The 21,988-nt window shown below is 49.3% G+C and overlaps 2 protein-coding genes across 2 annotated transcripts; both read right to left on the reverse strand.

Moving 5' to 3' along the window:
* Positions 1-2,339: 2,339 nt before the first annotated feature.
* Fcer1g (Fc epsilon receptor Ig) lies at positions 2,340-6,619 on the reverse strand. The gene is made up of 5 exons (XM_052199854.1): positions 6,459-6,619; positions 3,961-4,052; positions 3,762-3,797; positions 2,851-2,871; positions 2,340-2,700 (listed from the first exon to the last, which is right to left on the reverse strand). Exons 1-5 carry the CDS (start codon positions 6,505-6,507, stop codon positions 2,638-2,640), a joined length of 261 nt encoding a protein of 86 aa, XP_052055814.1. The 5' UTR covers positions 6,508-6,619; the 3' UTR covers positions 2,340-2,637.
* A 508-nt stretch (positions 6,620-7,127) lies between these two features.
* Positions 7,128-19,046, reverse strand: Ndufs2 (NADH:ubiquinone oxidoreductase core subunit S2). The gene is made up of 13 exons (XM_052199845.1): positions 18,912-19,046; positions 18,015-18,121; positions 12,945-13,135; positions 11,383-11,503; positions 10,830-11,017; positions 10,636-10,713; positions 10,414-10,499; positions 10,114-10,233; positions 9,356-9,485; positions 8,853-8,948; positions 8,609-8,692; positions 7,542-7,599; positions 7,128-7,352 (listed from the first exon to the last, which is right to left on the reverse strand). The coding sequence occupies exons 1-13, from the start codon at positions 19,004-19,006 to the stop codon at positions 7,315-7,317; spliced, it is 1,392 nt and encodes a 463-aa protein (XP_052055805.1). The 5' UTR covers positions 19,007-19,046; the 3' UTR covers positions 7,128-7,314.
* Between the last annotated feature and the right edge of the window lie 2,942 nt (positions 19,047-21,988).

The raw sequence follows: 21,988 nt of genomic DNA on the forward strand, positions 1-21,988 counted from the left end.
TATGTTTCAAAAAGGAGAAGGAGACGAGTTTTGGTGTGGTGGGTGGAGAAAGGATTGTAGAAACACGACATGGAGAAAGGATTGTAGAAACACGACATGGACGGGACAGCAGGTGCTTGTGGCTTGTCTCCAAACAAGTCCTGTGCGTCCTGTGTGAAGGACTCTTTTAGCGTCACTGAAGGACACGGACCCAAGAAAGGAATGAAAGGCTCTCACACAAAATCCCTTCACCGGAGGTCACAGGAAACAAGGGTAACCCTCAGAATCTCATCTTCACCTTTCTATAGAAAGATGTTGAGGGCTGGAGAGATGGCTCAGAGGTTAAGAGCACTGACTGCTCTTCTGAAGGTCCTGAGTTCAAATCCCAGCAACCACATGGTGGCTCACAACCATCCATAAAGATCTGACGCCCTCTTCTGGTGTGTCTGAAGACAGCTACAGTGTACTTACATATAATAATAAATAAATCTTTAAAAAAAAAAAAAAAAAAAAAAAAAAAGATGTTGAGTTTGTTGTTGTTGTTGTTGTCGGTTTTGTTTCATTTTTAAAGAGCCCAGCAGTGTGGCTCAAGACCCTGTCTTTTAAAACCTGGGGCACACTTTCCTCCATCTCACAATAAAGATTTGTTGTTTGCCTAATCCTTTTCTCCCAAAGTGCTCTAGTTTCTTGATTCAAAACCCGTAATTTAGCCTTGTCTGGTGGCGTGTGCCTTTAATCCCAGCACTTGGGAGGCAGAGGTAGGTGGATTTTTGTGAATTCAAGGCCAGCCTGGTCTACAGAGTGAGTTCCAAGACAGCCAGGGCTACACAGAGAAACCTTGTCTAGAACAAACAAACAGTGCTTGCTTGCCTGACAACCTAAATTCAATCCCTGGGGACCCATATGGCGAAGAGAGACAGCAGACTTCCTGGAAGTTCTGGAAGACTCATGCACTAAATAAATGCAATAAAAATTAGGAGGGAAAATCATCTTGATGAGGGGCTGGAAAGGGGCCTCAACTGGGTAAAAATGCTTGTAGTACCAACCGGAGCTCTGAATGTGATCGCTGGTGCCCTTGGTGGCACCTACTGAACATACACGGGCTGTGGTGGCTTCTCTTCCCATCCCCGGTAATGAATAAATAAAATTTAAAATCTCTCATGTGCCTATGCACAGTGGTATATGCCTATGGTCTCAGCACTCAGGAAGCTGAGACAGGAGGATCACTTGAGCTTAGGAGCTTAAAACCAGTCTAGGCTGTATAAGGAGACCCTATCAAGAAAGAAAGGGAGGGGGATAGGAGAAGTGCTGCAGTCCCAGCCTCCACTTTAAAGCCCCCTAGATACCTCTCTATTAGGTTCTCCCTAAGGCCCTTCTTGCTCCCAAATCCCCTGAAAGTTCTCATATAATCTCCCACTAGGATATTGTCATGATCCTTGCCATCACATTCCTTCTAAATGTTTAGATTCTCAACTCTGCTAACTCAAGCATGCACATCCTGGATTGATACTATCTAGATTGGTGACTATTCTGGGTTAGACATACAGGCTTCCCCACAAACCCATCATGATTCATTTTTTTTTTTCAGACACAAAAAGCCACATTGGGTACAGAAGGAATTTCTCAGGTTCTAATGGGGCAGTCATGCACATGGTCAGAGTTTGACTTTGGTCAAGGAGAATCCCTGGCTTCGGGCAGGAATCTGCCATTAGGACATAATAGGGAAGTAGGTTAAAGCAGAATATTTATCCTTGGGTGGAGTGCTAAGAGTGTACTTGACTAAGGTCAAGGTTAACATCTCCCAGATAGCCAGGATCCTGCTAAGTTAATTGTTCCTCCAGGTCTAGGAATTCCTGAATTAAGCAGGTGACCTACCCAGCTGCCGGAGTAGTCAAGATGAGGACCTCCAAGAGAAACTAGACAATTTCCACCGGTACTCAACCTGGAGTCTGGGGGGGAAGGGTTTGCCCAAACTGTTAAAAGGTCTGGCGTCATTAAAGTTTCCGGCTTTGATCAGTGAATATTGTCTTAGCCATACTTCTTTTCGCCCCTCTTCCCTATTTATCCCTCAGCTTCTGTTCCAGAAACTCACTTCGTAATAGCTGCAGGCAGCTATGGAACCCAACACTAATATCTCCAAATACATCTCTACTGCCAACACAGAGTTAGGAGTGTGTGAACGCTCTCTGCTCCAGCTCCATCTCAGACCACCGAGGGACCCACGGTCTCACCTCTCATCCAGACACAGTCAGCATTCATAGTCTCAGGAGCTGAGTTTGCCTTACTCAAAACTCTATCATCACCACCCAGCCGAGCGCTCAACCCAAGCTCTACCAGTTTGTGACAAGTGACAAAATGAATTGAGTCAGATCTCTGGCAGTTTTATTGGGAGGTTATCTCTTTCCATTGTTTAGTGAGAGTTGGGGATCAGGGAAGGAGAGAGGAACGAAGCAAAGGAAGATGGAAGAAAAGAAATGTCAGTAAGTCTTTAACGGAGATGGGGACCTGCCAGTGTACGTTGATTTAGAGCCTAACATCATTACAGGAACAAGGTCAGCCAGCTTTGAGAGTGTGGAGATAGCATGGCAGTGCCAACCAGGCGAGCTAGGAGAGAATTGCAAGTGTAGAAAGATTCGAGCAAGCACACGAGTCCCGAAGCTACTGCGGTGCTTTCTCATGCTTCAAAGTCTCGTACATCTCCTGGTTCTGGGTGTTGAGGCCCTGGAGGAGAGTCAGAGGACGATCAGGACTGCGTGCGCATCCTACATCCTACGGCCCCTTCCATCTCACACTCCATTCGCGTCAAGCTCACTCCCAGCCCCAGCCTCTCTGTCTTACCCCTAAGGTAGGAATAAAATGAGGTTCACTCACCGTGTAGACAGCATCTGATTTCTGCAGAGATGGAAGGAGCAAGGGGTTAGAGACCCACCTTCTCCAGGGTCTCCCCCCCCCCCCCGCCCCGCCGCCATTTTCCTTCCCACCCAGGGAGTATCTGGGCCAAGTCCAAGACCAGCTGCCTTAAGCTAGGTGCACTCTCATGATCGCTCATTTCCCGGTATGACCACAAACACACTTCAGAGCAACATGCAACTTCCCAGCATATTCATTGTCACCTCAGTAGGAAAACTGCTAATTAAGGTCGAAGCCCACCACATGGGATATAGCCTCTGGGCTCAGTGCAATATGGAGGACTCTCTGTTAGCAGGGTTTTTCCTTTTCTGACCTGGTCTGGGGAATTCTAAGCCCACACTTATGCATCTACCTGAGGAATGTCATGTAGCCTCAATTAGATTTTAGGACTAATTTCCTTTCTCCTGACAAGACCTGTTCAGTCAGAACCTGAGATTCCTGAAATACTTCCCCATGCTAATGAGGTATACCATCCTGCCCTCAGTCCCCCAAAACTTTATAAGCCTTGAATAACCCTAAATAAAGTCAATCTGCCTACCGACAGAGGATCTCAGTGTGGTCATTCATCAAATGTACTCACAGGGCTTCCAACAACGTCTCTGCTCCCTTTGCCTGCATGGACCAAATTGGCCAACGCCCACGAGACAGGGAGACCCACACACCTCTACTTGATTATTTCCTGTCTGGATATTTTATTTGTAGCTCAGCTAGATGGCGGGTTGTTACCCTTCCTGAGGCAAGGGGGCAGGATACACATTAAACACCTAAGACCACGCCTTCCCAGAGGCACCAGACCTCAGGCTAATGCCCCAGAAAGGTTGAGAACCTGAAAAGAAACATTGACATGCAGATGTGGGAGAGAGACTCCATACCTCACGGCTGGCTATGGCTGCCTTTCGGACCTGGATCTGGAGTAAGGGAAAGGTGATCAGCAACAGAGAAGTTGGAGGCCCATCTCCTTTCCCTCCAAACCATGGGGAACCCCTCTGGTTCCCCTTCTTGCTGTCCCCACCCCCACTTCTGGGTCTGGCTCTATGGCTATCCTACCCAGCCCCACCCACCCCACCTTACCTTAAGTCGACAGTAGAGCAGGGTAAGGACAATCCCATACAAAAACAGGATAGCGTCCAGGATATAGCAGAGCTGTGGTTCTCCCAGGGCAGCTGAGGGGATACAGGGTGACCATGGGACCCCCGGGCAGAGGGGAGGGAAGGGCCAGCCCTCAGGGAAGGGAAAGGGGTCAGAGGGTAGGACAGGGCCTGAGGGGGGTCCTTCTAAGGGAAGAAACTAACTCCCTCTCCAGACTATTGTTCCCCCCCCCATTCCCCTCAGGCCATGACAGGAATGGCCCAGGAAGCAGGAAGGGATCTGCTGCCCGCTGGGACGACTTGGGTTTACTATAGATTTCCTTCTCTAGCCACCGACAGCTCTCTTTTCAGCATTGTGGTTCCGCCGGCATCACTGAGCACTTGGTCTACCTCAAGAACCCATTGGAGTTTACTGGGCTGAGAGAAAGAAACAAAAACCTCAGCCCAGAGGGGGAGGGGAGAGAGAAATAGAGGCAAATTTCAGCAGAGAAACCACAAGAGTCTGTCTCTGCTAAGTCCTGTGACCTGTGGCTAGAGGGCTGGACAGGAAGGATGTGAGCCGGGGAAGGGAGGGAAGACAATTACTCTACTATTGGTCATCTTCTCAGCCCCACTGCCTCACCAGACGCAACGGTACCAAAAAACAGACCAAAAAGGGACTGCTCCTCGAAGCTCTACAGATGCCATTGGCTTTGCGCGTGAAGATGGATGGTGACCACGGCTCAAAGGCTCAAAGGACCACAAACTAAATCGAAAATATGGATTCCCCCTCCTGCTAATCTGCCTGTTAATCATGCTAGGCTTCCAAGAGGGGACGTTGGAGCTGAAAGTGACGGGCTGGACGATCCCAACACTTGGGAGGCCGAGGAACTGCCTGCCATGAGTTTGAGGTCCGCCTGAGCTAGAGTTGAGTTCCAAGACCAGCCTAGGAGAGAGTGAAATCCTGTCCAAAAAGAAACAAAAACCAAAAACAAAAAACAGCTGGTGGTGGTGGTGCCACCCGACTTTGATCCCAGCCCTCAGGAGGCAGGCAGGTGGATCTAGGCGTTAGAAGGCAGCCTGGTCAACAGAGCAAGTTCCGTGACAGCCAAGACTACACAGAGAAACCCTGTCTCGGGGGGTGGGGGGAACAGAAAACAAAACAAAATAAAAAGCACCCCCCAAAAAAATCAAGAAAAGCCCAAATCAAAAGGCACAGGAACTGAACATGGTAGCCTCCTACAACTACACGAGGCTAAGGCAGGAAGCCTGAGGATACCAGCCCGGGCTCTGAGACCGTGCTTCAAATGCTCGCACAGGATCTGGGCTCCAGAGGCTGCTCCAGCCTTATCAGGAGCAAAGAGTGAAAATGTTCTCCTGCTGCTGCTGGGACCTTAACTTTTTTTTTTTTTTTTGCATTCCTCAGCTGATGCATAAGTCTCTAAGATCGGGCACTTCACACTGCCAGTTAACAAAACGGTGTAGCCCTGCCCACTTTCACACAAGTCAACTTAATCAAGATTGGTAAAATTCTTTTTGCTCTACAACACTCGCACAGATGATATTGCAAAAATCTCAAAACTACCCTGTGGGAGATACATCAACTTCACCATTTTATGGATGATGAAACCCAGGCGCTCAGAAAAGCTAAGAAAACACTCAGAGCCAGAGTGAAGCAACAGACTTGGAACTCGAATCTAGGTTTCCTGCTCCCAAAGTCTGTGCTCTCCTGTGTGCCCCTCCTTTCCCGTCAATTCTCCCCCAGTTAACCCCACCTCTGAAAATCAAGCTGTCAATCAACAGTGCTTCTCCAAACTCCTTGCTGGGTGTGGTGGTCCAGAGCTATGAACCCAGCATTTGGAAAGAGAAGACAGGAGGATCAAGAGACCAAGGCCACCCTTAGCTAAGTAGGGAGTTTCAAGGCTAACTTGGGCTACAGGAGTCCCCCCCACCCCCAACACACACCGATATTCTCCCAGGATAGACAGACCACACCGTAAGCGATGCTGAGAGGAGTTCACTGGCAGACTAGAACCTCAGAGCTGATGCATTTTGCTGCTTTAGCTTTTTCTTCTCAGCTGATGATTGAGACTATAGGACCCGGTGCCCCGTGGCTCCCGTTATCAGTTCAGGCAGGCCCTAGCCTATACAGAGGGGTTTGGGGTATAACTAGCTAGATATCCGCTCCCAACAGAGCATCCCAGGATATTGCTGATTATGAAACTTTCCTAAAGCTGTTCTCCGTGCTGTACCGTCCGTCCCCCTGACAAACTCACCCTTCATTAAGGGTCTAAAGTCAGTATGGAAGGTAAGAAAGGGACAATAAGGAAAGAAATGATGGTAGTACCCGGGTGGGAACCCAATAGTGGTCCGAACCCAAAGTTTGGAATCTGCCTCAGCCCTGGCCCACTTGCCCAGGGCCAGCTTTCTCCTGCCATCCCCAATTCCTGCCCTAGATTCCCACGCGAGCCCAGCCCACGCCCACCCGAGCCTTCCACTTACCTGCTTGCTCCACCAAAAGGAGCAAGAGCAAGATCACGGCCGGGACCATCGTGGGCGGGGGCTGCGCGCTGCGCTGGGGGCCAAGGCCGAGAGCTGGTGATTGCGGGCTAGGACACAACTGCGCAGCTGTGCCCACGAACAGTTCCCTGACCACAGTTCCCTCCTTCCTGCCACGCCTTCCCCCACACTTCGGCCCCTTCCCCTTCCTGTACTACAGACCAGGCAGCTCCCGGAAGGGCCAATTCGGGGAGCTGGAAGATCTGGCCTCTAAGCCTCAGCCCTTTCAGGGACCCACCTAACCCACAGAATAAGCGGACTTTCATGCTTGGGAAGGGTTGTGCATAGCTGCCATATTTAACACCCCGCCACCTGCCACTCAGACGTATGTATGGATGCAGCAAACTGCCCCTCAGACCCCCCTCAGGCCCCACCCTAACCCTCACCTTCCTCCCTGGAACTTGAGACCCCCAATCTTCATTTGAGTTTTATAAACTGCAGTTTTATAGATACTGAGAGGGTGGGAGCAGGAGGAACTGAGGGGAAGGGGAAACGTGGAATGGAGAAGTGGAAAGAGCAGGGCTCAGAGAGGGGGTGGGGGTCAGCTGGGAAAGCTAGGGAAATACAAAGTGAAAGACAGCGAGACACCAGGAAAGACACTAGAAGCTGAGCTTAGGGGCCAAAGGTGGCTAATTTAATTTAGTTTCTCCTTTTCTGGTACATGCACAGAAAGCCTGTAGGGATAAGAACGAGTACATGCATGTTTGTCTATACATGCGGAGACACACGGCCTTGCTTCCCACAGACACAGGCCTCGAAGAAGCAGCTGACAGGCAAGGGAGCTCGAAGGGAGCTCCGCTCATCGGTCTATCTCTCCAAACACAATATCCTGGGTGCCTAAAAGGTTAGAGAATGAAACGGTATCACCAGAGGTCCAGAGGACATTAAGATGGCCAAGAGATTCAGGCCCAGAGGCCAGGACACAGTCTATACTGAACAGGAAGCATTTGATCTTTGCTCCCAAACAGAATCCCACCCCCACCCCCGCCCCCAGGCCCCTTACTATATAATAACAAGGTCTCACACCTATGATGGCCACGACATCTGCCAGCATGTGTCCTTTAGACATCTTGTCCAGACCAGCCTGCAGGGATGGGACAGCAGCGGCGTTAATCAAGAGTGCAGAGAAGAGCTCTTACAGACCCACCACAGGCGGCAGGGAGTATATACTGTTCACCTCAGCACAGGGGAGGGCAGTCTTGAGTCTGAACCAGCCTAGTCTACACAGAGGATTCTAGGCCGGCCAGAGAGAGACCTTGTCTCTGTCTCAAAACAAAACAAACACCACAACAACAAAATCCTCACATAAGATGGGCACAGGAGCTCATGTCTGTTATTGCAGCACTTGAGAGTCTAAGGCAGGAGGATGACAGTGAATCCAAGGATAGCCCTCACATGTAGTAAGCTCCAGGCTAATTTGGGTTACGTAGCAAAACTCTGTCTTAAACAAATGAAACAAAACAAAATTTCACCCAGGAGTTGGGTGTAGAGATATATGCCTGTAAGCCTCATACCTGGAAGGCTAAGGCAGGAAATAATACGTTTGACCCCAGCCTTAGCTACATAGGAGTTCTGCACATGATAGGGCTGTACAGCCAAATCCTATCTCAAAACAGCAAGGTGCTGGAGAAATGGTTCAGCAGCTAGGAACATGTATCACTCTTGCAAGGACCCAAGATTGGCTCCCTAAACCCACAACAGGTAGCTGGCTGTTGCCCGTAACCAGCTCAGGGGATCTGATGCCCCCTTTAGGCCTCTGTAGGCACCTGCACTCCTGTGGCATACATATAGACATATACACAAACAATTAAGCTAAATAAATACTAGCCGGGCAGTGGTGGCACATACCTTTAATCCCAGCAGTGAGGAGGCAGAGGCCAGCAGATTTCTGAGTTCGAGGCCAGCCTGGTCTACAGAGTGAGTTCCAGGACAGCCAGGGCTACACAGAGAAACCCTGTCTCAAAAAAAACCAAACCAAACCAACCAACCAAAACTAAATAATTTTAAATAATAGCTAAAAAAGAATAACAATACTCAACCAAAGTGAGTAAATTATTAATGTGCTACAGTTAGAATCATTGGGATTGTCTTACCAGGTGGGCAAAACCAGGAGCCTTGATCTTACAGCGGTAAGGGCGGCTGCTGCCGTCGGATACCAAGTAGACCCCAAACTCTCCCTGTCCAAGGAAGGAAGTTGGATGCCCCGTTAGTAGAACAGCTCTCTGCCACCAAACCCTGTCTGGCTTCCCTGCAGTCCTCTGTCACCAGTGAGGGAGTGCTTCACTTGCTGTCTGCCTCCGCCCACCCACTCCACGGATGCGCCTTCCCCTCCCTTACCTTGGGTGCTTCGATGGCGGTATATGTGGCTCCTGGAGGAACTTGGTAGCCCTCAGTATACAGCTTAAAGTGATGAATTAGTGACTCCATGGACGTCTGAAGGAAGGAAAGGGAGCATCAAGACACCAGATGCAGCCGGGTGCGGATGGCGCACACCTTTAATCCCAGCGCTCTGGGAGGCAGAGGCAGGCGGACCTCTGAGTTTGAAGTCAGCCTGGTTTATATAGAGTTCCAGGACAGCCGGAGCTACACAGAGAAACCCTGTCTAAACAAAACAAACAACAGAAGGAGAGTAGCTCTAGCCTTGGCTTTCCCCTGAGAGACACAATCTCTACCTCCAGGGAGACTAAGAGTCCACGTGTAAGTCAGGGAGGTGAAGACAGAATAAACGATGAACTCTGGGAGAGGCTGAGTCTTAAAGAGTTAACAGAAAGGGAGGACTTAATCCATGGCTCCTGGTCCCCTGCAAAGACCCCCCTTTCTCTCCTCGCTCTGCGGCCCACCTTCATCTCTGCCCGTTTCGGTGGGGACACTTTGGCGTCGTCAACCTTGATCTCCCCTGGGGGCATCTTGTTCAGACATTGCTCAATGATTCGCAGGGACTGGCGCATCTCCTCCACACGACACAGGTACCTGAAATGATGAGACAGACTCACGACAGGAGAAGGAGAGAGAGGAAGGCGGGGTCTGGATGAAGCCTTTGGGAGACCTGACCATGCTGTCAATGGTCCTCAGTTTCTCCTGGGACACTCTCTGCTCTGCATGGCTGCCCATACACACCCTGCCGTGCCTCAATTCTACGGTTATGTCCTTCTCTCTTCAGAAGGTGGCCTGCACCGCCCCTCCTTAGCCTCTCACACAGTTTGGACTGCAGAGTAAGGAGTCGAATGGAAAGATAAACAGAGAGAGCGGGTGGTAGCAAATCTTACTCAGGGTCAGTAAACAGGAAGAACGCTGGGTCAGGAAGATTCCTGACTCAATCACTGACAGGCTAATCCCGAACTTACACTTCAGCCTTCTCAGCTACAAATGCAGCCCAAACTAATTCTAAGATAGGATGGTGGCAGACGGGAGAAAAGAAACAGCACTCGGATCTGGTCCGTGAGGTGGCGAGGAGCATACTGGGGACTGTGAATGCTCAACACACACTACCATGGTAACACATTCCTTGGGCTCCTACAAATGCCAGGACACAGGGCAGAGGGAGCAGCAGAGACAAGTCAGGCAAGCAGGAGCTACTGAGCAGTGAGCTGAGTCTTACCTGTCATAGCAGTCCCCATGAGAGCCAACAGGAACGTCAAACTCCACCTGGTCGTAAACGTCATAGGGCTGGGTCTTCCGCAAGTCCCACTGGATGCCTGATCCTCGAAGCATCACACCACTGTAGGGACAACAGGACCGTCCTCCACGGGACAGGATACACACGGGCTCCCACCTCCCTCCCACACCGGTTAGGGAACAGAAACTCCGGGCACGGAGAGGAGTATGCCAAACACACCTGAAACCAAGGCTGAAACTCTCCAACCGCTCCTACCCGAGGGAAGACCTTATAGCCTCCTACCTGAATCCGTAGTTAAGTGCGTCCTCTGCTGTTATAACCCCAATGTCAACTGTCCTGTTCCGCCAGATTCTATTGTTGGTCAGCATCTGTGGATGGGGGATCCGGTGTGCTAACACTCTTCATGATAGTCTCCTGAAGCTACGTACTTACACACCGCTGGGTACCACAACCCCACATGCCCTTCGGAAGATAAAGGGTTTTCCCCGTTGATTTCTAGCTTACCTCCTCCACCTCGTCAATCCGAAGGGAAAAGTTCTTGGAGAATTCATAAATGTCATCCATAAGGCCAAGGGGCAGGTCCTGGAAGCCAAAGGTGGCCCTTGTGACAGCAGCCAGTCTCAGGACAGCGTTCCGTCAGCCCACACTGCCCCCCAGTGGTCACAAGGGGGAAGTGCAGAGGCAAGAGAGCCGCTCACCTGGTGCACTCCTCCTGGTCGGACATAAGCCGCGTGCATTCGGGCTCCAGATACCCGCTCATAGAACTCGAACATCTTCTCTCTCTCTTCAAACATCCAGAAGAAAGGAGTCATGGCACCAACGTCCAGGGCGTGTGTGGTGACAGCCATGATATGGTTTAAAATCCGCGTAATCTCTCCAAAGAGCACTGTGCAATGGAAAGACGGGAAGTGAAGAAGGGGCCGGGAAGATGATGGCTCAGCAGAGGAGAAAGGCCTTGCTAACAGGCTGGAGCCCACACGGTAGGAGGGAAGGGACTCCGCAGAAGGGGTCCTCTGACCTCCCCACATGCCCTTGATATATACTGTTTCACATTCATGCACATACACAGAAAATAAACAAATATACATTATCATGCATTTTTTTTTCTTTTTGAAGAAAGAAGTATGTGGGAGCTGACATCCTACGGCTCAGTCTGGGTGGAATCTGGAATCTAAACATCAAAGCTGAGTTCAGTGCACTCAAGATGCCCGTGTTCACCCGTGGGCCACGGAGATGGGGAGCAGCACATACCTCGGATCCACTGTGCCCGCGGAGGAGGCTGGATGTTCAGTAGCTTCTCCACAGCTATGGAATAGGCCTGTTCGTTACACATCATGGACACATAGTCCAACCGGTCAAAGTATGGAAGGGCCTGGGGAGATAGGGAATCCAGGTCACCCTAAGAGACCCAGGAGGCCACCGTCTGCTGCTGGAAACCTTCCTCTTGACAGACTACCCTTAGAGTCTCAGTTACCCAGACAAGTGGGGATGAACTCTCCCCAAAATCAGTACCATGCCGATTTAAAACTAGCATGAAATGTTTAAAAACTGGCTATCTAAAATGATTGGAGATTTATCATTACTTTGATTTATCATGTTTGACAATTTCCATGATAAAAATACTCTTACCATGCCAAATTTTAAGTTATCAAAATGTAACTAAACATACCCTTGAAACACATGGCCCAAAATTATACAGTATCTTCAAGATACAGATCAACTATATCTGTGGGTTTGAGGCTAGCCTGGTCTACATAGTGAATTCCAAGATAGCCAGAGATACATAGTAAAACCTTGTCTCCAAACAAACTGCCAAAACTATACACATACATACATACATACACAGAGAGAGAGAGAGAGAACCATGTACAATCTAATTTCTAATAATAACTTCAGCAACTAAGTCATAACATTTCCTACACATTGCCTTCCAAGCCGGTGTAAGTTGACTTCAGCAGTGAAGCCTTTCTCAGAGAGGCCTTATACTTCTTTTTCCTCCTAGTCCCTCAAAACTGAGATTTTGAAGGAGAAAAGGAATCAGTTTTACAGTAACTTTAGCCCAGAATGTCAAGAAAGCTAAGTCCCAGCTGCCTGCTAAGTCAGTTCCAGCTTCCAGGAAGAAGGCGGGGTTAAAAGCCTCTCGGGACAGCCTGTTCTGGTCCGGGTGTCATTTGTGACGCAAGCTGGACCTGAAGCCACTGCTGCTTAGGAAGTCACAGAGCTGGGTCTGAGCCCTTATTCCAGGGCCTTTCTTCATAACAGTGAGAAGAAGAAAAAGCAACCAACCAACAAGCAAACAGAAACAACCTTTGGAATCTGTTCCAGATCCAACTCCTTCAGACCTGACCTTCAACTATTTAGGTCACACCGTTCTACGACGGCAAGCTCTGTCACAAACCTCCTCCAGCCACTCTGACTCACTGAGCATTTTGAAAACAAATTCAAGAGAGTGGGAAGACACGAGAATCAGCTGTTACTCCCAAAGAGCTGACGTCTCATTCCCCCCTCTCTGCCCTCAGGGACACTAGCTTTGACACACTCATGGGAGAGGAGGGAAACTGAGGCACTAGAGTAAGGATTAAAAGGCCGGCCAAAAACCAGTCAGAGAGAAGCTGGGAACGGCCCCAGCTGTAAGTCAAGATGCTGGAAGAACCCATCCGGCCCCATTCGACACCTTCTCCACGCCCCCATCCAGTCAGTACTAACCTCGAAGCACTAACCCTCACCACCCTCCTGCCCCGAAGCTGTGGGGCAGCAAACCCATCAGGTCTAACTATCCGCAGCCGCCATCAGCAGGCCCGTCCCCTCTGCACCTGCAGATAGGTCTTGTACTCAATGAGCTTCTCTGTGCCTCGGTGCAGGAGCCCGACGTGAGGGTCACATTTCCGCACCATCTCTCCACTCAATTCCAGCACGAGTCTCAGGACTCCGTGAGCTGCTGGGTGCTGGGGCCCGAAGTTCAGGGTTGTGTTGGTCACTGTTTTTTCCTTCAAAACGTCAACATCTGAGAAGTGGGAAATAAGTCAGGAGCGAGTGATCACTTCCTGGGGGATCCCCAAGGTACAGCACTCCTACACATCTTCTGGCCCGCCATCCCATACCTTGTTAACACCCTCATTCCAATAACTAGGAAGTGGCTAACAAATGGGAAAATGAAAGGGAGTTCTGAGTTTTCCAATAAGAGGGAAAACTCTCAGACAGGACCTCAGTAGGTTATCCAGGATGGCGGGAAACTCGTTCTATAGCCGACACTAGTAACAACTATGCCTCAGCCTCCTGAAGAACTAGGCTTACAGGCCTGTCACCAGGCTTGGCTACTATTCTTCTTTGTGATTGTGTATTTTGAGAGAGGGTTTCACTACTGTAGCCCCAACTGGCCTGGAACTCACTATGTAAACCACAATGCTATGAATTCAGAGATCTGCCTGCCTTCACCTCTTAAGCAAGGGAACTAGAAAGACATGTGCTACCACAACTGACAAACATTTTACTAATTTCATTTTTTATGGGTATGTGTGTGCCTGAGTGTGCACATATGTGTGCCACATGTGAGCAGGAGCCCACAGAGGCCAGACGACATCAGATCCCCAGAAGTGGAGTTATAACTGGCTGTGAGCCAAAGACGGGTGCTGGGAATTGAACCTAGGTCTCATTCAAGAGCTCTTAACTTCCGAGCCTCGCCTTCTTATCTGTATCACGATATATCTAAGTGTATCTGATAAATGGACAGTCAGTGAGAAATTCATACTTAAGCTCAGCATGGTAGTGCACACCTTTAGTGTCAGCGCAAGGAAGGCAGGTAGATCTGTAAGGTGAAAACAGCCAGGACCACACGTTGCTCGAGAGGGTGGGTGGAGGAACAGTACTACTAATGACAGCACTGCTCACCGATTTGAAACTGGTTCTCATGTAGCTCAGGCACCACAAACTCACTTCCTCTGTGCAGCTAAAGGTGGTGACCTTGAAATTCTGATCCCCTTGCCCCTACTTTCTGAGTGCTGAGAAGTCTAGTTTTCGCCATGCTGGGTATCAACCCCAGGATGTTGTGATGGCTAAGCAGGCCCTCTATCAGCCGGGCTACACTCCTAGCACAAATGGCAGGGTGGCTTTTGTTTGTTCTGTCTTTGGCTACAGGGTCTCTCTACAGAGTTTTGGCTGTCCTGGAATTCACTCTGTAGACCAATCTGGCCTCAAACTCAGAGACCCACCTGCCTCTGCCTCCCAGGCGGTGGGATTAAAGGCAGACCATGCAGTTTTTACTCTCAAGAAACCTACACTTCTGAGCCAGGCATGGTTGCTATAATCTTAGTGCTCAAGTAGGGGCAAGCAGGGGCGTGGTCTACATGTGAATAAGACTCTAAACCAGCCAGTGCTACATGGTGAGAGCCTATCTCAAAAAATAAAAGAAATAAGAAAAAAGTAAGAAAATTAGACTTTAACTTATAAACAATTCCATGTAAAAACTAGAAACAGATGAGATCTGTAAGCTACCAGGTAGGGTTTACGGGGTCAGACATGATGATGCTTGCCTTTAATCCCAGCAGTTGGGGTCAGGGGTAGAGGCAAGTGACTTAAAACCCTCTTGAAATGCCCAAGATCAAACACAAGACAGATCTAAACAAGAGTGAAGATGACAGCCAGACATGGGGGCACACAATTCTGATCCCAGCACTTGAGAGGCAGATGCAAGCTGATCTCTGTGAGTTCGAGGCCAACCTATAGAGTGAGTTTCAGGACATCCAGGACTACCGAGTGAAATTGTATCTCAAAAAGGGGCGGACAGTGCAATACAAAAATGGACAAAATGAGGAGGACGTAGGGGTTTTAAAAGGAAGAGCTGAAGAAATGGCCTGTAGGAGTCAGGTAGTTCCCAGCACTCCTACAGAAGTGGGTCACAGCCACCTAGAACCCCAGTTCTAGGGGATGTGATGCCCTCTTCTGTTCTCTGTAGGCAACTGTACACACACACTGTCCTTATAAAACAGCCTGGTTTGGGCTGCAGAAATGGTTCAGTGGTTATGGGGCACTGATTGTTCTTCCAAAAGGTCCTGAGTTCAATTCCCAGCAACCCACGGTGCTCACAACCTAGAGTACAGATAAGTCTTTTTTAAAAAGCTGCTTGTACACATATGGATAAGCAAACATACACATAAATATATGTATACATATATATTTATACATTTATACATACATTTATTTTACATACATCTCATACATAAACATAAAATTTAAAGTAATATAAATAAATTAATAAATAAATAAAGGGAGGGCTAGAAAGATGTCTCAATTGGTAAGAGCCCTTGTTGCCCATGCAGGAGACTGGCATTCAGTTGCCAGCACCTACATGATGGCTGGAGCAGGGACAATTTCTTGTGCACTGTGTAATCGTTGTATTTCTGCACCCAGAAGAGATTTGAGCATCAGCCCACTTTGGCATTGCTGTTTTTATGAGGCATTACCTATCGAAGGGTTTCTCCGTCACCTTCTGATTGGCCTAACATCGAGCAGAACGGCCTACAGCAGAGCAGGAGAGGGCAGGCGGAAGTGCCGAGCAGAGAGGGGAACTCTGGGAAAGCCAGAGGAAGGAACTGGCGCCAGGTTGCAGTGAGAGGGAACTAACGGCTCATGTAGCAGAACTTAAATTAGAATAAATGGGTTAATTAGAGTATACGAGCTAACTGGGAAATCATGTAAGATAAGGCCTGAGCTATAATAATTGTCTCTGGGTCATTATTGGGTAGCTGGCAGGCCAAGACTATCCCGTGAAGGGCTCATGACCATTCATAACTTTAGTTACAGAGGATCTGACGCCCTCCATGGGCATCAGGCACACACGTGGTACATAATCACACATTCAGGCAAAACACTCAGACACAGACAGAAACATCTAAAGAGAATTGTTTTTAATTAAAAAAGAGAAATGCTGGGCAGGCAGTGGTGGTGTATGCCTTTAATCCCAGCACTTGAGAGGCAGAAGCAGGTGAATTTCTGAGTTCCAGGCCAGCCTGATCTACAGAGTGAGTTCCAGGACAGCCAGGGCTACACAGAGAAACCCTGTCTCAAAAGGCCAGAGAGAGAGAGAGAAGGAGGGAGGGAAAAGAGAGAGAGAGAGAGAAAGAGGGAAAGAGAGGGAGAAAGAGAGAGAGAGAGAGATGATGATGATGATGATGGAAAAATCTACATGGTTTGATGATTGGACAAAGATGGTTTCCATATTGAAAGAGTCTGGGTGCCGCTGATCAAAGGATGAAGAGGGAAGTAACCCAAGCGTACAGGAGGCTCAGGAAGGTCTTGATCCTGATCGAGGCAAGCCCTGATCCTTCCTCTCGCTTTCTCTCTCCCTCCTTTTAAAGATTTATTTATTTTATGTGTAAGACTGGTGTGTGTGTGTGTGTGTCAGTGAGTGAGAGAGATGACATCTGGTGCCCTTGGAGGGAAGAGAGCATCAGACTTCCAGGAACTGGAGTTCTATAGGTGGTTGTGAGCTGCCATCTGGGTGCTGGAAACTGATCTCAGGTTCTCCCAAGTCCAAGGGCCCTTAACCATCGAGCCGTATATCTGTCACAAGACCCTGTTTCAGAGTGCAAAAATCAAGAGCTAAGTTGTAGTGACAATTTTGGGATTTGGGTTTCTTTAAAAGACACAGACATATTGGGAAAATGTGCTTTCATTTTAATCCCAGGTGTGGGGATGTGAGCTGCTTCGGGCTGTCTGCAGCAGCTGACTAGGATTTGCCTGGAGCAGAGGCGTGGTTTTCCCAGCTGCAAATTCAGCAACTGTTTGACACTTGGAATTCTGAAAACCTTTCAGGGTTATAGAAATGCTAGGGCCCCAAGAGGTCGGGTGGTGGTTGACAGGTTCTCAGGGGTGGGGGTGGGAGTGGGGATTGGTTGCAGTTTTTTAGTAGCTGTGCTCAAAGAAGAAACAAAAGGAAAGAAATTAGATTTAGGGCTCTCTCTCTCTCTCTCTCTCTCTCTCTCTCTCTCTCTCTCTCCCTCTCCCTCCCTCCCTCCCTCTCTCCCTCTCCCTCTCTCTCTCTCTCTCCTATCTACTGATAGGGGGTGAAATGGAGGAGAAGGTAAAGAGTAGGAAAAAGGACAACCCACAAAATAGCAAAGACCTGCTACACTGGTTGGTTGGTTGAGTTTCATTATTGTAGTTTTGTTTTAAAAATAAGGCACCTCTCTGGATCTTCTATTTAAAAGACTTAATTTTTTTTTTATGGGCATGAGTGCTTTGCCTATACGAACAAATGTTTACCACCTATATGCATGCAGCCACCTGAGGGCAGTGGATCTCCTGGAACTGGAGTTATAGGTGGTTGTAAGCTACCTGATATGAATGCTGGGAATTGAACCTGGGTCCTCTACAGGAGCAGAAAATGCTCTAAACACAAAGCCATCTCTCCAGTCCCCAAATGCCTAGTGTTGATGGGGAAAAGATGCTCATATTTAAGTAGGCTTCATTCAAATGGTATTAAGAAAATCATGTTGTCCACAGAGAGATGGAAGTGTATGGAATCTGGAAAAAGTTGACACTGATTAATTAAATAATGGCAAGGACCTTTCGGTATTAATTGAAGAGGACTATTGTTCCTTCCTTCCTCTGATAAATCCCTGATATTATCATATTTTGCCTTCAACAGAGAGCTCAATAGCATGTAAAAATCAGCAAATATTTAGCCAGGAGGTGGAGGTGCATGTCTTTAATCTCAGCACTCTTTGGGGCAGCGACAGTCGGATCTGTGAGTTCAAGGCCAGCCTGGTCTACATAGTGAGTTAGTTCCTGAATACCCAAGGCTACACAGAGAAATGCTGACCTGAAAAACCAAGAAAATCAGCAAAGTTTTCTGACACCTTGAAGCAGCAGCTCTTAGCACTCACCATTCCAGGGAGGAGGTTTCCAGTGGGCTGTTTCCTTGGACGGGTACATGACAGCTCCCGAAAACTGCTCTGCCCATTCTATATCCGGCTGCCACTGCCGGGCACCTCTGAGGAATTAAATATAGATCCTATACAAGGGGCATCAACAGGATGCTTGGTTCCTCTGTTCCTGGCCACTTCTCAAAAAATGTTTTTGAGACTGTAATGTAATCACAGCATTTCTCCTTTCCTTGGTCCTGCCAGCCCTCCCGACCGCCCCTCCCCACTTTCCCTCAAATTCACTAGTTGTTATTGCAGGCACACGTGTATTTGTATACACACATATATCCCTAAATATCCTGTTCACTCTTATGTGAGCCCAAGGAAGGACGGTCTGAATTGCCGAGCTGTGTTCTTCAATGCCAAGTCACACACACATATGTTTGGGACATACAAAGCTGGGGTCGAAGCTCCTTCCTGAATATGAATGTTGAGAATATCATTCATTCATGGTAAACCTAAGATTATTAAAAGACGGGAGATAGGGAAGGCGGGAGGAGAGAGGGAAAAAGCAAAAGATGCGAGCGAAAGAGGGAAGAGAGGAACTGGGGAAAGAGGGCTCCGAGAAGAGGGGGTCTCCTTCGGATATGGGAGGTACTCTCCATTCATTTGCACAAATATTTCACCCCACATATTTCGCTTCCTGACCTCCCCCCCCCAAAAAATCATCTCCCTTTTCCCCATCCTCCGCCACAGGACGCTGACTGCATCTAGGAACCTAAGAAATGAGGTCTGCGTAAGGAGGGTTACAGGCCTGGGTCATTCTTTCCTCGGGGGTCACAGAGCCCTTGAAATGTCCTCAGACTGGAGAAATTCCAGTTTTGAAGAGAACGCATGTAGGAACCGCCTCCTCCTCACCTGCTGGGCTGACTCGGCAAGCGGATCCCAGACCCGGGCCGCAGCACCTGGGCTCCGACACCGCGGAGGCAGCACACAGCCCTCAGGGCCGCCATCTTTACCGGGCTGCGGACCTTAGGAAGGAGAACCGGGCGGAAGTAGCTCCCGCGCGCCTCCTTGTGGGCTTCCCTTCTATTGGCACAATGGAGTCACCATCTTGGAAGCTGGCAGGGAGGTCAATTGCGAACGGAACAACATCCGGATTCCGCTTCTCAGCTTCAGTTGCGCTTAAATAATAACGACTGCTGTCATCTTTAGTAAGGGCGTGCCCCCCCCCCCCCCCAGGCTTCTCTGGGCGTAAGGCAACTTCACGCTGAATTTCACACTTCCCGCTAAGCCCATTCTCTGCACTTTAATTTACCTTAGAAACTGCCCTCCCACTAGGTCCCCATCGCACACTCTGTATGGGCATTCATCTTGGTCATTCTCCTGCGGTAGGACTGCTTTCTACTGAAGCCCCAAGTTTTCCTTTTTTTTTTTTTTTTTTTTTTTTTTTTTGGTTTTTCAAGACTGAATATCCTCCGTGTAGAGCTGTGTAGGGCTGTCCTGGAACTCACGCTGGAGACCAGGCTGGCCTCGAACTCAGAAATCCACCTGCCTCTGCCTCCCAAGTGCTGGGATTAAAGGCCACTTGCCCCACTGCCCGGCAAGCCCCATGTTTTGATGACTATCTCTTTACTACAAAATCCAAAAGTGTTGATTTCCAGATGTCCGGAACCCGGCTTGTGGAAAGGGACTCAAGTGCGGCTGAGCAAGTCAAGTGTGAACGCTTGCCAAAACAGAAGGGAATACTCAGCCAAGACCGCCAGCACTGGTGTAGCAAGGGTGCAACTGGTGCAAGGATATGGAGGCACCATTTTACAAATGGGAGGGGGAAATGCTCTGACAGTGACTCTTAAATCCCTGAAATTCCTAAATCGCAGACTCAGGAAGCACCCTTAGCAATACCTAGTATCCCACCTCCACTCAGGACAGTTGTACCTGACACTGTCTTCCTCAGAAGTATCTAACAATATAGACAAGTAATAATTCCAGGACTCTGAGTCTAATTTTGTATGGACAAAGAGTTTCCCTGCCCTAGAGACTGATTTTTGTCTGTCTCCAAGCTCAGCTCCAGCTGGGCCACCCACTCTTTGAGGTTCTCCAATTTTCTCATTGGAAAGAGACCTCCTCCACATCTCCCCCAGACAGGGTCCCTGGGACATAGCCCACCAGCGGTGCAGCTGGGTGGAGCAGACAGACCAGGGGAGTGGCGCTGAGCATTCTTAGCTGCAGAGGAAGAGGAGAACGCCAGATTTGTAGGCTGAAAATTGGCCTAATGGGAACCATACCAAAGGGTGGGGCCAGAGATCCCGTTGGCTGTGGGAACTGACCAAGACCTGGCGTAGACAAGGTGATCCCCAGAAAGTCAGGGCTTGGTCCCCTTACTGTCTTACAGCCCCCTCTCCTTTTCTGGGCCTTTCCTCCTGCAATATAGTTTAAACACAAAATGTGGGGATGGTGGGAGGGGGGTTGCTCATTGTTGTGTTAAGCCGTCTATGTGAAGTCAAGACAGACTTTAGCTTGCTTAGCCCTGGGGGCAGTTTGAGCAGAAACTGGGATGAGGGCTCTTGGGGGGCTACCGAGGACACTGCATCTTTTGTGCCTTCTTCTGCCAGCATACACACACACACACACACACACACACACACACACACACACACACACACGGGCCTGTAGCTGCCACTCTGTGGCCCTTTGTCTTTCACTGCTTAGTCACATTCTTTGTTCTCAGCTCAGATGGGGGGATGGAAAGGGGCAGTGAGGGTGCCCTGGTGACAGCTCCTCTCGGCCCTGTCCCTCCTGGTCCCTCGTCCCTTGTGTGATTGACTCCTCCTGCCTCAGCCCCTCTGCTCAGGACCAGGGAGGGTCAGGGCATGTGATGGGGTCAAGAGGTGAGACTGGAAGTCACCACAGGGTGGGTAATTGAGGAAGTGATAGGCACCGGGGACAGGTATTAGTGACCAGTGACCAACTGGACGGAGCAGGAAGGGAGGGGGAGAGGAAGCATTCTGATGAATATGATATGGGGGACAGGAGGTGACCAGTCAGGGAATGAATAAGGGGACAGGGACAGGCGAGGTGGCGTTTCTCTGGGAAAGGGAAGGGACTGCTGAGTGTACTCTCCTTCCTGGGGATTTCCTGGGGAAACAAGTGGCCACAGGGCGGAGTGAGAAGAAATGGCCCCAGTCCTGACCACTTTGCTTCCTGGCCTTGGGCATGTGCACTCTGGTCTCTTAGTCCCTCCAGTTCTGAAGCAGAGAGCTCGTTAGCTCCCTCCTCCAACACCCTCACGCTGGTCACCATCCGCATCCCAGGCTCCGGGTCCTTGATTCTCTTAGTGCCCTCAAATGCTATTCCCCCTCTCTCTGTCTCTCTGTCTCTCTCTCTCTGTGGCTCTCTCCCCATGGGGAATGAGAAGTCAAAGATTACTAGATATTCCAGGAACTATTGGATTTGAAATGTGGGGGGTCAAGGGAGTAGCAGAGATTAATTCTGGGTTTCTGAGAAAGAGAGAGAGAGAGAGAGAGAGAGAGAGAGAGAGAGAGAGAGAGAGAGAGGGAGGGTCTTGTCTAGGTGAGGGCTGGCTGAGGGTGTGCTGGGGTAGGAACAGGGCCAAGAGCCTGGGGGAATCTACTGGGAGCTGAGCCAGGGGAATGGGCACTCAGGAAGTGGGGGGGGGGGCTCGGGTGGAATGGTTCTTCTATGCTTTGGGAAGGTTGGGGTAACTCAGCAGTGGAGTGGGGGCTGCGGGAGGAGAAGAGAGAGAAGAGAAAGGAGATCAGAGAGAGGGGGGAAGGGGAGAAGGAGAATGAAGGGGAACAGAATGAAGGAGATCTACTCTGGATCTTCCTCCTATAAAAAGACAAGCAGTTGGCTCCTCCTTTGTCAGCTGTCTCTTTCTTGTTTCCAGTCTAACAGAGCTCTAACCGCTGTCTCCTTGCCTTCCTGTCTCTGGCACCTCTTCTTCCCAGAGGCTTGGCCCCGTCCTTTCTTCT

The sequence above is a fragment of the Apodemus sylvaticus genome, chromosome 12 (assembly GCF_947179515.1).
Source record: "Apodemus sylvaticus chromosome 12, mApoSyl1.1, whole genome shotgun sequence".
Classification (NCBI taxonomy): Eukaryota; Metazoa; Chordata; class Mammalia; order Rodentia; family Muridae; genus Apodemus; species Apodemus sylvaticus.